The 16,125-nt window shown below is 32.6% G+C and overlaps 1 protein-coding gene across 1 annotated transcript in view; it reads left to right on the top strand.

Moving 5' to 3' along the window:
• Positions 1–4,107: 4,107 nt before the first annotated feature.
• Positions 4,108–16,125, top strand: part of LOC117168406 (frizzled-4) — a 44,670-nt gene continuing 32,652 nt past the window's right edge. The window contains exons 1-4 of the mRNA XM_033354040.1: positions 4,108–4,958; positions 5,072–5,315; positions 5,473–5,719; positions 5,839–6,076. Of these exons, the coding sequence (XP_033209931.1) occupies positions 4,708–4,958; positions 5,072–5,315; positions 5,473–5,719; positions 5,839–6,076 (980 nt within the window). The 5' untranslated portion in view covers positions 4,108–4,707. The remainder of the gene's footprint in view (positions 4,959–5,071; positions 5,316–5,472; positions 5,720–5,838; positions 6,077–16,125) is intronic.

Below are 16,125 nucleotides of genomic sequence, written 5' to 3'. Positions count from 1 at the left end.
TTGTTTTCAAAGATGAAGAGATTTAAAAAAAAGTGAAAAGGTTTCAAAGAATTTTGTAGGATTCTTAAATATTTTAAGTTTGAATTTAAGGGATATAAAGAACTTTGGGAAATAAATTAAATTAAATGAAATTTCAAGGAATTCCTATTGATATCAAAGATTTTAGGGGATTTTGAAGTATTTCAGCGATTTTATTCAATTTCAAGGAATTGAGAAACTTTCAAAGGATTTAACAGACTCTAAAGAATTTTCAAGAAATTAAAAAAATTCTTAGGAATGTTTCTCCAATTATTTCAAAGAATTTAAGGGATTTTAAAAGATTTTCAAAGCTATTATTACAAATTTTAAGGAATTTAAAAATATTTTTAAAAATTTCAGGGATTGTACAGAGTTTTGTTGGACTTCTATAGATTTTAAGCACGAATTTAAGGGATTTCTAGAGAGCCTTAGAAAATAAATTAAATTTCAAGGAGTTCTTGAACAGATTTCAATACATTTTGAGAGATTTAACCAACTTCAAAGAATGTCTAAGAATCTTGATGATTTAAAAATGATTCTAAAGAATTTCACAAGATGTAAGGTACATAAAATCATTTTCAAAGAATTTACACGATTTAAACAGATTTTTTAAGCTATTTAAAAATATTTAAAAGAATAGGACCTTCAATTATTTCAAAGGATTCACGGGATTTAAAACGATTTTTTAAGCTACTTTAACAAATTCTAGAAAATTTTCAAAGATTACAACAATTTTAAAGGTTGTTTAAAAATTGTGTAGAGTTTTAAAACATTTTAAGGAATTTAAAGAAGTTTTACCAGATTTAGGGGTTTGATAGGAACTCAAAGTATATAAAAAATTAAAGGGGATTATCGAATTTTTTGCATTTTTCAGAGAACTTTAGGAAATAAATTTAATTTATTAAATTTCCAAAGAATTTTAAATGATTTCCACACATTTTTAACCATTGCGTGATAGGGAAAGCATAATCAATTTTAATCAAATAAAGAGCCTCGAAATTTTAAAACGTGAAAAATTGAAAAAAATTTATAATTAAATAAATTTGAAAACGAAAGCTTTCTGCGGTTGCAAATTTCAAAATTAAGAAGCGACAAAAATCGAAATTTAAAAATATAAAAAATGAAATCTACTTTAACCATTTTTTACAAACGTTTAATAATCGAAAGCGTAAAAACGATTCTTTCAAATTTTACAAATATCAAATTAAAAAACATTCAAAAATAAAATCTTTCAAATTTGAAATTGCTGGAAAATCGAAAGAAAGAAAAAGTGCATTAAAACTGGAAAGCGTTTATTTGCAGAACTGACCACAAATGAAAGAGCTAAAAATTGTATACCGCAGATTTCAATATTATTAAATTATTTCTATATAAGCATCAATTTGTCGAAATTTGGTTTTCTGTAAAATTCAAATCTGATATTAAATTTAAAATTTGCAAAAATACAAATTTAGAAAATTGATGTTGATATAGAAATACATTATTTTTGGTACTTTCATTTGTGGTCAGTTTTAAAAATGAATTCTTTCATATTTTAACGCCTTATTATTTTTACGCTTTTGATTGTTTAGCAAATTCCATTTTCAGAAGATTTTATTTTGAAATGCTTTTTAATTTGAAACTTCTAACATTCGAACACATTATTTTTGCGCTTTCGAATTTTTAATGACTTTCAAATCTTCATTTTTGTCACTTCTGAATATTGAAGTTTGTTACCCACGAAAAGCTTCCGTTTTCGAATTCATTTAATTATAAATGTTTTTCCATTTTTTACGTTTTAAGATATCGTTACTTGAAGTCTGAAATCCAACAAATTTCTTTGATATTTTTGAAATTTGTTAAATGTCTTGAAATGTTTTGGAATTTTTTTAAATAACATAAAATTAGTAAAATCCTTCAAAAGTTGTTCAATCTCTTTGTATCGCTCGAAATCACTTTTTTAAATCTTTTGAAATAACTTAAAATCTTTTAAATACTTTAAAAGTTTTTGAATTCCTTGATATCGCTTGAAATCTTTAAAACCCGTAAAAATCCCTTGAAATCTTTAATAACATTAGGAATTCCTTGAAATTTAATTTAATTTACTTCCAAATTTTCTCTAAAATTCCTTAAATTCAGGCTAAAAATATTTATAAATCCTGCAAAGTTCTATGAAATCCTTGAAATTTTTGTAATCACTCGAAGTTCTCTGAAATCTGTAAAATATCTGAAAATCTGTTAAAACGTTGTGAACCCCTTGAAATAAGCGGAGGACTCATAAAATCCCTAAAATATTGTGAAATTATTTAAAATCCTTTTAAAATATTTTAAAATCATAAACAATTATTTGGCATTTTTTGAAATTGGTTAAATCTCTTTAAATTATTTAGAATCTTTTAAAATAACCTTACATATTAAAAATTAAAAAAATTAAATTAAAATAGCTTAAAATCTTAAAAATCTCTTAAAAACCCGTAAATCCATTGAAAGAAATTGGAAATCCTATAATATACCTCAAATGTTTTGAAATTCCTCGAAATCTTTGGAAATGCTAAAAAATCCTTTGATCTTTGTTGAGATTCTTTGAAATCTTTTAAATAACTCACAAGCTTTCAAATTCTTTGAAATGTTGTAAGTTCGATCATATCCCTTGAAATCAAATGTATTTTATTATCTAAAGTTCTCTATAAAAATTTTGAAATACCTTAAAATCCCTTAAAATTTCATTTAATTTATTTTCCAAAGTTCTCTAGAAATTCCTTAAAATTGTGCTTAAAATTATTAAAAATCTTTTAAAATTCCTAAAATCCTTTATAATTGAAGATCCTATAAAATCTCTCAAATCTTGTGAAATTCTTTGAAATTCCTTGAAATCTTTGGAAATACCTTAAAATTCGACATTCCTTGAAATGGTGAAAATTTCTAAAAATTCTTTTGACTCTTTTAAAATATTCAAAAATATAATTTAAAAAAATGAAATATAATAGGGTTTTTTCTAAAGTCAGATATAATTTTTCCAATAAATGGAAGTATATAAAATTCTAATGATAAAAACGCCCATAAAATATTTTTTACATATTGTTTACTATTTTGAATTAAATGTTGAAATATGAATTTTTTAGCACGATTTCGATTGGAGGCCCCTTTGCCGTCAAAGGGGTCGGATTTTCCACCAATCACAGCGCACGTGTCAGTGATTCTCAAATATCTTCTTTTGTGTCGATGTTTTGTTTTGGTTATGTGCACATCGAAAATAGAGGTCGCAAAATATTGTTTAAAAAAATGTCAATGGAGAATTTCGTCAAAACCAATAGAGGAAATCTACCGAAAATAGGTATATTTATATTACAACAGGAGAAAATCAAAATAGTCAGAATTGGCAGCACACCGTGGCCTAACCTCCTTATCATGAGTTTTGCATCGCCACGTTCATAGATAATTATGAGAACATCTGACTTACGTGACACCCACGTGACACCAATTTGAATAAGTGTTTTAACGCCTTCAATTTTTAATAATTTTTTTCTGTTGAGCAACACAATAGAAAAAAATTATAGCGCACCTTCGATTCAGATTAAAATTATGTATTATAAAATTATTTTATCTCAAATCGCGAAACAACCCTATAGTAGAAATCCTTTGAAATCCCTCGAATATGATTTGAATTAAAATTATTCATTAAAGTTCTCTGAAAACAACCTGTTCAGATTCCTAGAAATTTTTTTGATCCCTTAAAATCTTTTAAATCTTTAATGATTCAATAAAATCCTTTAATTCTTGAGAAATTTCATAAATATTTTTAAATCCCTTGATTTTTTTAAGTGTCTTGAAATCCTTTGAAATCTGTTAAATAACAAATAAATACCTCAAAATCTTTTAAAATCCCTCAAATCATTCGAAATTCAAATTTGAAATTTGGATTTTTGCAAATTTCAAATATGATATTAAATAAAAAATGTGCAATAAAATATTAAAAATTCCATCACTTCATTTTTTCAACATCCGCCAGGAGTCGCGCCACTCGCAGGTAAAGAAGGTGGAAACAGATTAGCTTCTCTTCCCGCTAACCGGTCCAGACCGGTCAGTCACGCGTAGATCGTTGAAGGGCGAGGGTGGTGTAAACATTCTCGCTCCGCCCGCTGATCATGTGTGGTACGGTTTTCACCTAATCCTTCTTCTCAGGCCATTCACCTTTGCGATTAAAAATAAAGTGTTCCCAAATTTCAAACTCATTAATCCTCCAACATTTTCAATATTTCCAAAGTGAATTTAAAAATGCCATCAAGATTCGAAACCTCCAAGGACCGAGGCGCCGTCTCTCCTGAGTGTTCTGTATTTCTTTAGTCGCAATCCTTTAACAAAAGTTCTAACCAAAGCATAAAAAGTTCTAAAAACAAACCGGTTTGATTCAAATGTACTGTTTACATTCTCCGCACGTGGCACTTGACGTCCAGGCTCAATTTCCGGTGCGACAAAAGAACTTTACGAGTTTGATACCCGAGTATTATAATCCAGTGAGTTGAATACAAAGTGAATGCAGATTCATTCTCCGAAGAAATATGCCGGTTAAATGTTAAATGTTATTGTGCGTGAAGGACTCGCGCCAAAAAAGGAATTCGCTCAATGGAATAAATTTCTGCTTCCCGCCGTAATAAGTAACCTACAAAACAGTGTATATGTGTTGTGATTTTGTTTTAAACTGAATTTCCAATGAAAATGTTCAATTCATCTCTCAGCTTCCAATTCGGAAGTATGAGAAGTTACATGTGGTGGTTAATAGTGTTGATATTTGTGCGCACAATCTGGGGTACCCACGGTGCTTGCGAGCCAATTAGGATAGAAATGTGTCGGGGACTTGGGTACAATGTGACCGCAATGCCCAATTTGGTTGGGCACGAGATCCAGGGCGATGCTGATTTTACTCTGCAGACCTTCAGCCCCTTAATCCAGTATGGCTGCAGGTGAGATTTTTATTTAATTTAAATTAATCCAAAATCCGACTCGAAGTCATTTTGAACATCACTGCTAAATTTGCATCTTAGCTGTCAATTAAATAATAAAATTGCCTTTTTAGCGCCCAGCTTCACCTCTTCCTATGTTCCGTTTATGCCCCAATGTGCACCGAGAAGGTCCCGGCACCGATTGGACCTTGTCGAGGTCTTTGTGAACAGGTCCGAGCTCGTTGTTATCCAGTTCTTCAGGGTTTCGGCTTCCCCTGGCCGGCGGCTTTAAACTGCTCAAAATTCCCGCCGCAGAATAATCATCAACACATGTGCATGGAAGGCCCTGGAGAACCTGGACCCGCCAATCCCATTCAGGTAATAAGACATGCGATTCGTGTTCCAACTCTTTAGTCAGCTGCTCGTTAACATGCAAGTTGATTCCCCCAACGATAAAAGTTGTTTCCTGACGAGTTTTTAAGTCGCCTAAGCTAAAAACTTGAAGATGTCTTGAACGGTTCTTTTTCTTTCACAGTCGGCTGGGGCCGGCAATGGACCTTGGGGTTGTTCCTGGTACGCCAAATCTGGGCTCTACATCTTTTTGAATCGCTCCGGGAGATGCGCCGCTGCCTGCGATGCTGATGTTCTCTGGTCACAAAGGGATAAGAAGATTGCTGAGGCTTGGACCGCGGCCTTCGCAACCGTTTGTCTTTTCTCGGTGGCTGCATCTATCTTCACTTTGCTGAAACCGCGAAAACAATCCGGAACCACCAACACTGCTGGTGAGTACTTTAACCTTCTGGAAAATACAATTGTCGAGAGAGAAATCTCATTGTGGTGACGAAGATCTTTGATTAGACAAGGCAATTTAATCCTGATTGTATGTTTCATCGGTTTTCAGAAAGAGCTATCACGTGCCTGGCTGTATGCCATGCGGCTGTCGCAGTCGGTTACGTGATTCGATTAGCTGCTGGACGAGTAGCTGTCGCGTGCACGCCAGCGATTCCCGTGCATTCTCAAGATCAGGTTGTCATCGCTCAGCATCAACAGCAATACCTCACTCAGGATGGCTTGGATAATCCTTACTGTGCTGTCGTCTTTTTGCTACTCTATTACTTCGGAAATGCCGCTAGCGTCTGGTAAGTCTTTCTTTTATTTTCTTGAGGGGAGTACTGACTACTATACTACCGAAGAATATCTAATCAGTTTACTTTGAGGTAATATTCATCATTATATTACCCAAGACAAAAGTAAACTATAGATCCTGTATTTTGTTCAAAAGTGTTGAACATCCAGAGGGCTTTAATATATAAGCCTTATTAGGATATCGTTTGTCAAGTGGGAAGTCCAAAGAAAAATAGCTGAACAAACATTAAATCGCTTGTGAGACAATACCTAAAATAATTTTGTAGGGTGTTCAGTTTCCAAATAGTGATGGTGTGGATTTGAAATTCGGGGGTCAGGAAAGGTTCTGATCCATTGTCGAGAAAGGAACTGCATCCTTGATTCTTTCTCGTGTCCCGTCACGGGTTGATACAAGTACCTGTGCCGCTGCGATGTTGCATTTCGTGCAGCAATCAGCATTGGAACGATGTGGGGAAGGGTTAACAATCTGGCAACAGTGTTGGCTCCCCTCGTGCCGCTAACGAGCCTTTGACTCCCAAGTCCCAACCCATCCCATTTATGTTGAGAGGCTCATCTTAGCGCTTCTAACGGGTGGTCCAAGATTCACCTATCTACAAGGTAGATAAACGATTCAGACTCTGTAATTGCATACTTCCAGTGAACATGAAATTGCAAGCAATGATTTAGGTACTCAAGCTCGACCGGGTAAAATTTAACCGACGAAGCTTCCCTCCATTACAACGGAATGCAAATCTATTCGTTGCGCGCTCGCAATCAAAACTGGGATTGTAGATCCGCCAACCTTGTTATTCTAACTTATCCGAGAACATCACAATCTCGAATCCGGGATCTGGTCTTGACCTTCCGAGTTTCAAAACATAATATGATACCTTTTGGCACTTTATCATTCCGAAGGTATGTTTGAGCAGGTATTTCAATGGATTGTTTGATAAAGATTGAAAAATGGTATTAGGGAGGTTCACCCGTTACCTGGGAAGCAACCTAGATGGGCGAGACTAGGAACCTTGTTGCCAGATATGCATGGAGTCAATCGCATTCCACCGTATAGGGTGAGAAGGAAGAGTAAGGTAGGAATACGAAAGGGAAGGAAGCGAGAAAGGCTGCCTGAATATAAGAGACATCGGCTGAGTCACAGAGAAACCGGTGTCTTACTATAAAAGCTCATCCTCTTCCATGGTTGTTTCACAAATTAGGGAATTTTTTCAAACACTTATAATTGTTGATATTGTCCTTTCGAAAGACTGCTCAAACAACTGGGTGTATTTAAAATGTGATCTTATAAATTTATTACTGTAGAGGATCTTAACAAATTTTCAATATCGGATTTTGTTCAGAGGATCTCATTAATAATTTCGAAATTCATTATTAAATTGAGGATATGACATATTTTGGAATTTGTCACAAAACTGACAATTCTTTAGGAATGCTACTGAAAAAAACCGACTCTTTGTTGAATTCCAAATGATCGAATGATTCTGCTAACGAGGCTTGTTCGGGACTATAATATTTTCTTCTTTTTTATGTACCAATGCTTGTTGAATAAATTTTGGATTTAATAACACTCTTCCACATCTTTGTACAAGCGGATTTCGACTCGTTGTTGATACCTGTGCCTCTTTCGTGAATTTATACTCAGGTGGCTACAGAGGTTAAGGAAGGTGAAAAAGGATAGAGAAGCAGTATCCATGCGAGAAAAAGAGAGGAGAGAAATGAGGAGGGTCTGAGTGAGAGAGAGAGAAAGGGGGGTCAGGACAATGCATGGGAGTGCTATGAGGTCCATGGACCGTAGCTTCGTGTCCACAGGGCGCGATGTTTATCGGCTCTTTGGATGTAAATTATGGCTATACATTCTGCTGCTTCACGATATATCCTACGATGCAGAAACAGAGGCGAGCAAAAAATAATACTACGCCCTTTCGCCGATGTACTTCGTATTTGCCTTTATACGCGCACAAAGGTAATGCGCATGCGTAACCCCTCAACGCTTGTATTTTATTACCTGGTTACATAAAAAAAATTAATAAAAGTAACGGGAAAGTAAGCATGTTTTTTAATTTAAGGCGTGAGTAAATAAACCTGTTACGGTTGTTAAGCGAGACGAGATAGAACTAGAGCCCGTCAAAATTCAATTATGGTTTTATTTATTCACTCTGAAGTCCATTTTTAATATGAAAGATTATGAACATGTTTTTTTTTAATTTATAAATTATAATAATTCATTTCCAAAATTGATGTTCATTGTACGATGTTCATTAAAACGAAGAAACGTGAAAACTCGCAAAGGATTAGAATTAATTGGTTCTTTTCGCGTTCGGATTTTTTGTCTATGAGGTCAGAGGCACCGCAGAGTTGCTTAGCTCTCCTATGATTAGATCCGCTACCATCAGCAAAGGATTGTTTGTTTTCAGACTCGTTTTAGGAAATTGGGAAGGGGCCTTCTCCCGCACGAATTTGATATTAATAGCTTTCGCCTGATATCTGTCTACGGTAATTGATGGGTAGGAGTTAGTTTAGAAAGCTACGGATGATAGCTCTCATAATTCTTCGCATTTGCTTTAAAGCGGTGCTTCTGTCACTTTCAAGACTTTATACAGGACAAAGATGTATCACTGAATACTAAGTGGTCTATTCAATTTAAAACTCATAAAATTGACGCTTAAAACACTCTGAAGAATGAAGCCTAATTTGATTTATAGACTCGAGTGTCACTCTTAACTGAGTAACTAACTTGGCTCCTTCAGACAGTTTCACTTAACCCAATAAACCTTAGTTGACAACACACGCTCTTCCATTAAACTAGTAAGATAAGGTTTTCATTATTATTTCAGAAGATCGCATTTTGATAAGAGGTTTATTGGCAAGTTATATTAGGAGTCCAACTTAATCAATTTTCATTTCGATGATCCGGCTCGAAGGACCGTTTTCTGACATACCTGCTTTTTAAAAAATTCAGAATCGAAACCCTTTTTTTAGATGTTCCATTATTTTCAACAAGTATCCGCGCTATTGCCACGAAGTCCGTTCGCCCTTCGCTTCAGAGTTTCCAATCCTGCTTTTTTTTCTTTTGGCCTCCGCCCCTTTCTTCCTTCGTCTCATCTCCAGTGAACGTGCATCTCGGACCTGGCTCGGCTCGTGAATTTCTCCACGCCGCTCGGGAACGAGGGAGAGAAAAAAGAAGGAACGAAAAGGCGGCCAGCGAGCTGATCCATCATCTCTCCGTGAGTCTCGGGGCCTGATGCAGAACCAATTTTCAGGGACTTATCTCCTGACTGGGGCCTCCGGACTCAGGTTAGTATCATGCAAATGCCGGACGGAAATGATTAAACTCAAAGCAGGCTCGTAAAGATTCAAGCCTTGCGAGGCTTCACTTTAATTGATTTTGTTCTCTAATCAGATGGAAATTTGTAGTTGAGTCTTGTAATCTAATAGGCATTGGAATTTGTTGCTTGAATTTTGATCAAAGTATGACATGTTAATCACGAAGGGTAATTTCATAAGACGACATGAACAAACTATGAAATTTTTATTTTGTGGTCTGGCTCGAAGGACCGTTTTAAATTAAATTCGCGATTTTTGATTAAAGATAGGACGGTTCACTGGATTTATTTTTTCGGATTCAGCTCAAAGGACCTTTTTCTTAACTTCACTTCTTACATCTCCCCTGGAGTTCGAAGGATCGCTTTAGCAATTTCAGCTCATAAAAACTGTTTAAAAAAATGCAGGATCGAAATCCGGGTACAGTATAGCTAAAAAGAAAGAAAGGCTTGCTGATGCTGCGAAGATGACTCTAGTAACCGGTGATGGAAGGAGGGATTAAGGGGGTATATAACGACTCGCTAACTAACAAAACAAACACGAAGTGGCTAGGTACCCCTCTCTCATCTCGTTGATTATATACCCCGGAGCGACGTGTACGAGGACCCCTGGGGTTGCTTCTTTTTTTCATCTTTAGCTTCCTTTCTCTCCAAGATGGCTGTCGATTTCTCAAGCCAGTTACGATATTTTACCCTAAATTCGCTTCCTCTGAAGACCACTCCTAAGTCTTATAGGTTTGTTTTTCTTCTGCAATAAAAATGTTTGCAAATCAAAAAGAAGAACTGAAGAGACATCATGCAACCACATGGTTATCAGTTCTGTGAAATCGAGGGCCTCCTTCCACTGCAAATTTTTTGGCAAACCTTTTTTTGGTTCACTTCCACCCAGGCCTTGCAGCTCATCTCCTGTTTCATTCGTCATCTTCCTTCACATCAAGAACCCAGACCGATCCCCCAATAACCTTGTGTTTAATTAGATACCATAATTTATCTTCCGAGTTGGAAATAACATTTTTAGATTTATTTTGACAGTCTATTTGCAACTTACGATTTAGCATACAAGTTTGCGTTTCTGATTTATCTGGCTTCGATCGTTGATTTAAGAACCCGCATCTTTCTTTAACGATAATGACCTGCATGACAATTATGGTCAAGGGAATGCTTAGCCATCTTAAATGGAAATCTAGCAGGTGAGACATGAGAGCAGAAACAGATGTTTAAGTTAGTCTTTTTTATCTGTGGCAGGTGTGATTTTCATAAAGCTTATCAAAGGGCTTTTCATAGCTATTGATTCACATTACAGCCTTTTTTATCCGGCGTAATTTATTTATGGGGTCGCCCATAAACTACTTTACCAATTTAAGAGAGGGGGGGGTACGGTTGTTTACAGAAGGGTTTTATTGGAATTAACGTTAAGAATGTAGGTGACCTTTAGTACTTTTTTTCACGACAAATTTGAACAAAGTCCGAACCCAATCAGGAAAATGTAAATACTTTTGATTAAGAGTTAATTTTTTAGTTGAAAAGTCTACTATTTGGTCGAAAATACAAATAATTGATTGAAATTCGAACTGGTCGGTTGAATTTTGATTTTTTGATTGAAGGTTTATCTCTGGTTGAAAGTTGAACTTTTTAGTTTAAAATTAGTTTTTTGGTGATAATTAATTTTTTTGAATAAAAATCTATTTATTTAATTGAAAATTCATGTATTTTGTTGTAAATTTGTTTCTTTTGGTAATAAACTAATCTTACTGGTCGAAAAATCAATTTTTAAATTTTAAATTTAACTATTAGGTTGATAGTTAAACTTTTTGTTTGAAAACTTATTTGTTCTGATGATTCATAATTTTAGTGAAAAATTTATCTCTTGGTTTCAAAATCTAACTATTTTGTCGATTTATCAACTGAAAATTTAACTATTCCAGTTTTGTTTGAAAATTGATTTTTTTTTAGTTGAAATTTGATCTTTTATAGTTAAAAATTCAACTATTTATTTGAACATTAAACTTTTGGTTGGAAATTAATTTTGTTCGAAGATTCATCATATTTGATAAAAGTTTTTCCCTTTTACTTATTTGAAAATTAAGTTATTGAGCTGAAAATGTAAGTATTCTGTTATGGAATGCAAAATTTAAATTGTTTATTTAAAAATTAAACTGTTTGGTTGAAAATTCATTTTTATCACTTGAAATTTGTTTGTTGTTGAACATTTAACGATATTGTTCCAAATTTGTTTGCTTTTTTGTTGAGCATTCATTTTTTTTACTGAAAATGTAACTATTCCATTTTTTGTTAAAGATTGATATCTGATTGAAAATTATTATTAGTGAATAATTCAACTATTTGGTGGAGAAAATTCCCTTTTTTGTTAAAAATTAATATTTTTCTTTGAAAATGTAACTAATTGGTTAAAAATTCATATTTTTTGTTTGGTAGTTGAAAGTTCAACTAGTTTGTTAATCTGTTTTAAGATTTGCCTCTTTCATTGAAAACTTAATTGTTCTGTTAAAGACTCGTGTTTTGTTTGTTTAAAGATGACTTTTCCAGTTTGAAAATTTACCTATTCTATTTTCGTTTAAAGATTTATCCTTCATAAGTTTAAAATTTAAACATTTAGTAGAAAATTCATGTATTTTGTCGAAAATTCTTCTTTTTCGATTGAAAGTTAGTTTTCTCGTTAAAGAATCATCTTTTTGGTTGAGGATTCAACCACTTGTTTGAATTAACTTTTGTGTTGTGAATTCTTAATTTCTGATAAAAAATTTAACTTTTTTTATAGAAAATTCGTCTTTTTGCTTAAAGATTCAACAATTTAGTAGAAAATTTAACTATTTGATTGTAAATACTTTTTCGATGAAAATTCATATTGTTTGTTAAAAATTCCGCATTTTGTGTAGAAAATATAACTCTGGTTAAAAATTAATATTTTTGGTTAAATATTCAACTACTTTGTGAAAAGTTGAGCTACTTTATTGATTTTTTAAATTCACCTTTAGTTAAAAATTCAACTGTTTTTGTTTTGATGAAAATTCATCTTGTTTTAATTCGTCCTTTCGGATTTGACTATTTGAGTGAAAAATTAACTGTGTTTGGTTTAATTTTAATCTTTTCTGCTTAAAAATTCGAACATTTGGTTAAAAATTAAACTATTTTGATCAAAATTGAACGATTTTGTTAATCACATTTTTTTATTTTAAATTAACTTATTTTTTGTATTCCTTCCTTTCGGATTTAAAATTCATCTTTTATGGTAGAAGAGTTATCTTTCTATCTTAAAAATTCACATTTTTGGTTGAAAATTAAATTTCTGGTTTAAAATTTAAGTGCCAAAATAGCCCCTTAGATACTTTCCTCGAATTGTTACCCCAGATTTGGTTTTGTTTGTATAATGGTCTGGAACTCTTAATTATTTAAAGAAATGTCATATGGATTCGGAAAGCATGACCTCTCTATTTCCTGAGCATTTCGTATTAGGAACACGTGTTTTCGTGTCTGGAAGACTTCCTTTTTGGTGACACTCTTCAAACCTTTTCCTGCCTAATTGGTGGCACATCTTCAGTAGAATTTCCTAAACTTATATAATTTTTTGAATTTTTAATTGCAAATCGTGTTTTCTAGTTGAAAATTAATTTTCTTAATTGAAACTTCAATTAATCCAGGTTTGGCTAAAAGATGATCGTGTTTTTGTTTGATAACTTAACTATTAAATTTTTCATTGAGGATTCATCTATTCAGTTGAAAATTCTACTGCATATTAGAAGGTTAAGCTGCTATGTTAAAAATTAATTTCTTTTAAAAAAATATTAATTTTTTGTTTAAAATTCGTTTTTTTTATTGAAAACAAATATTTTTTACTGCAAATTGAACTATTTAATTATTAGTTCTAAATTGATGGTTTTTAGTTGAAAATTCAACAATTAGGTTTAAAATTTATATATTTTGTTGTAATTTCCTCTGTTTTGGTAGAAAATTAATCTTCTTGATTGAAAATCTAATTACTTGGTTTAAAGTTTAAATACCACAAATAATATTTAAATTTATTAATAGAAGATTCATTTTTTTTGTAGAAAATTCAACTATTTTCTTAACATATCGTTATTTTTTCTTGGTTAAAAACCAGTTTTTTAGCTGCAAATTTAAGTATTCCAGTTTTAGTTGTTTTTTGGGTTGAAAATCCAACTTTTTTCTGGAGAATTCTCCTTTTTGGGTTGAAAAATAAACAATTTGTCTGGTTGAAAATTCTACTCTTCCGTTGAAAATTCGTCGTTTGAGTTAGAAAATTCATCTCCTTAGATTAAAAAATTTGTATCGAAAATTTCGAAATTTTGGTTTGACTTCAAGTATTTTTTATTTAAAATAAAAATATCTATCGGTTGAAATAGCATCTATAAAATTTTTCATTGTATGAAAAATTAAGCTATTTGGTTGAAAATACAACTATTTTTGGATAAAATATTTTTTGTTTTTAAATTCAACAATTTGATTGGAAATCCATGTCTTTAGTTGTAAATTCCCCTTTTTTGGTAGTTAAATAATCTTGATTGTAATCTTAACTGCTTGGTTGGAAGTTGAACTACTTTATTAAATTTGATTTCATTCGTTAAAGATCCATCTCTTTGGCCGAAAATGTGACTACCTATTTTATTAAAAATTAATTTTTTTGTTGTCTGAATTTGTTTTAACTAAAAAATTTAATGATTCCATTATTAGTTAAATATGAATCGGTTTCAGTAAAAGTTTATTTTATTAGTTGCTTTTGTTTGGTTTAAAATCCGTTTTTTTCAAACTGCAAATTTAACTGTTCCATAATTAATTGAAAATTGAACGTTTTTAATTTAAAATTCAACAGTTTTGTAGAAAATTCATTTTTATGGGTTAAAATTTCAAGTGTTTTGTGAAAAATTCGTCCTATTGTGTTTAAATTTCTATTATTTTCGTAAAAGATTCAACTCTTCGATTTGAAAATTAGGGTTTTCGTTAAAAATTCATATTTTTATATCAAAATTCAATTGTTTTCTAGAGAATTTACCTTTTTGGTTTGTAAAATGAGGAATTTCATTTACGTTATTTTTGTCTGTCAACTGCAAAATCTTGCCTGGTTGAAAAAATCAACTCTGGTGAAAATTCATTTTTGATTAAAACTTTAAAATGTTGATTGAAAATTAATCTGTTTTGGTTGAGGATCCAACTATTTTATTATCAATTCTTAATTTTTAGCTGAATTCAACTGTTTTTTTTTAATCGAAAATTAACATCTTTTTGGTTGAAATATTGAATATTACATTTTTTGATAAGAATTCACCTTTTTGGTTAAACTCACCTTTTTCATTTAAAATAGCAATCTTTTCTTCTTTGAAATATCAACTTTTATATCTTTAGTTGAGAAGTAATTTTTTTTATTGAAAATTCAAATACTCATTTGAAAGTTGAAGCCTTTCTTAAAAATTAATTTTTTATTGAAGATTCATCATGTTAGTTAAAAATTGAATAACACTCAACTCCCGATCTAAGACGATCCCGATTTAGGATCAAGGCCAAAGAAAGCCATGCCCGAAACCGGTCTTAAATCGGGAGTTGAGAGTAGTTTGTTCTGAATAGGTCTTTTTTGGTAGAAAATTAATTTCAATGAATAAAAATCGGAAAATTTTCAACAATTTTCTGGGTCATTCTAACTGTGCCAGTTATATAATCCTCTCTTGACCTAAGAACCGTTTCGCAGAGTGACAGGAGTTTCCTCGTCCGATAGTTTCAGAATTGCAAAAACTTGCCAGCGGATAGCTCGTATGCGATGAATGGAGTTACTCACACACGCGGAAAAATGTTTCTCGTGTGAGTTTTATAGGCGAGTGTAGGTATGCGCGAATCGTGAGAGAATTGAGGGAACGAGAGAGGGAGAGAGATATCCCTTGACGTTCAAGGCCAATCTTGTTCGCGTCTCGTTGTGAGGAACGCTGATAAAAAGACAACCCTAACGAGGCGTTAACACCTCAAGGAATGCTTGGCGAAAATATATGTAAGGAGAGGCCCTTGAAAAGAGGGGGAAACTCTAGCAAGAAAGAGGGGAAGATTTCAATCGCTCAGTACAAAGAAATACTTGTTTTGCTCAGAGGGAGATTTATGCCCAATGAATTTGCGAATTCAATGAAATTATCTCTTCTTCCACTTCAAAGGCTTCGAAAACATAGTCATTTAAATCTTGCAAAAACTAAAGGCACTGCACCTCAATTCGAGGGAGAAACAACTCTGGTAATCCGCTGGAACGCTCATGTAGAAATTTCGATCGGGATTTGGAAGGGCGCCGGATAGTTCTCCATATTTCTGAATGGGCGCGAATTCCAGTACGTTGAGCATTTAGTTGTGATATATATCTGGGGTATGATAACTAAGGCCCTGCCAGTTCGAGACTAGAACTTGTCGGTCCAATTGTTTTAGTGAGATTATGACCACTGCCCTAATTGAAATAGGAACAATAATTGTCGCGATTTCTACATGTCGGTTTTTCAAAATCGTAATCCAGCAAGTTTTCAATAACTTTCTAACAACATTTTTTGTTGTTGTTGAAACTTAAACTTATCTTGCGGTCCAAAATTAATCTCCTTCGTTGGAAATACATGCTTTTGGTTAAAAATCCATTAATTGGTGAAAATGTTATGTATTTTATAGGATATTCGACAATATGGCTAAAAAGTAATTTTGTTGTTGTTTAAAATTTAACTGTTTCAGGGTGG

The sequence above is a fragment of the Belonocnema kinseyi genome, chromosome 1 (assembly GCF_010883055.1).
Source record: "Belonocnema kinseyi isolate 2016_QV_RU_SX_M_011 chromosome 1, B_treatae_v1, whole genome shotgun sequence".
Classification (NCBI taxonomy): Eukaryota; Metazoa; Arthropoda; class Insecta; order Hymenoptera; family Cynipidae; genus Belonocnema; species Belonocnema kinseyi.
The sequence above is the reverse complement of the archived record's forward strand: the minus strand, read 5'-3'. Positions and strand labels throughout refer to the sequence as shown.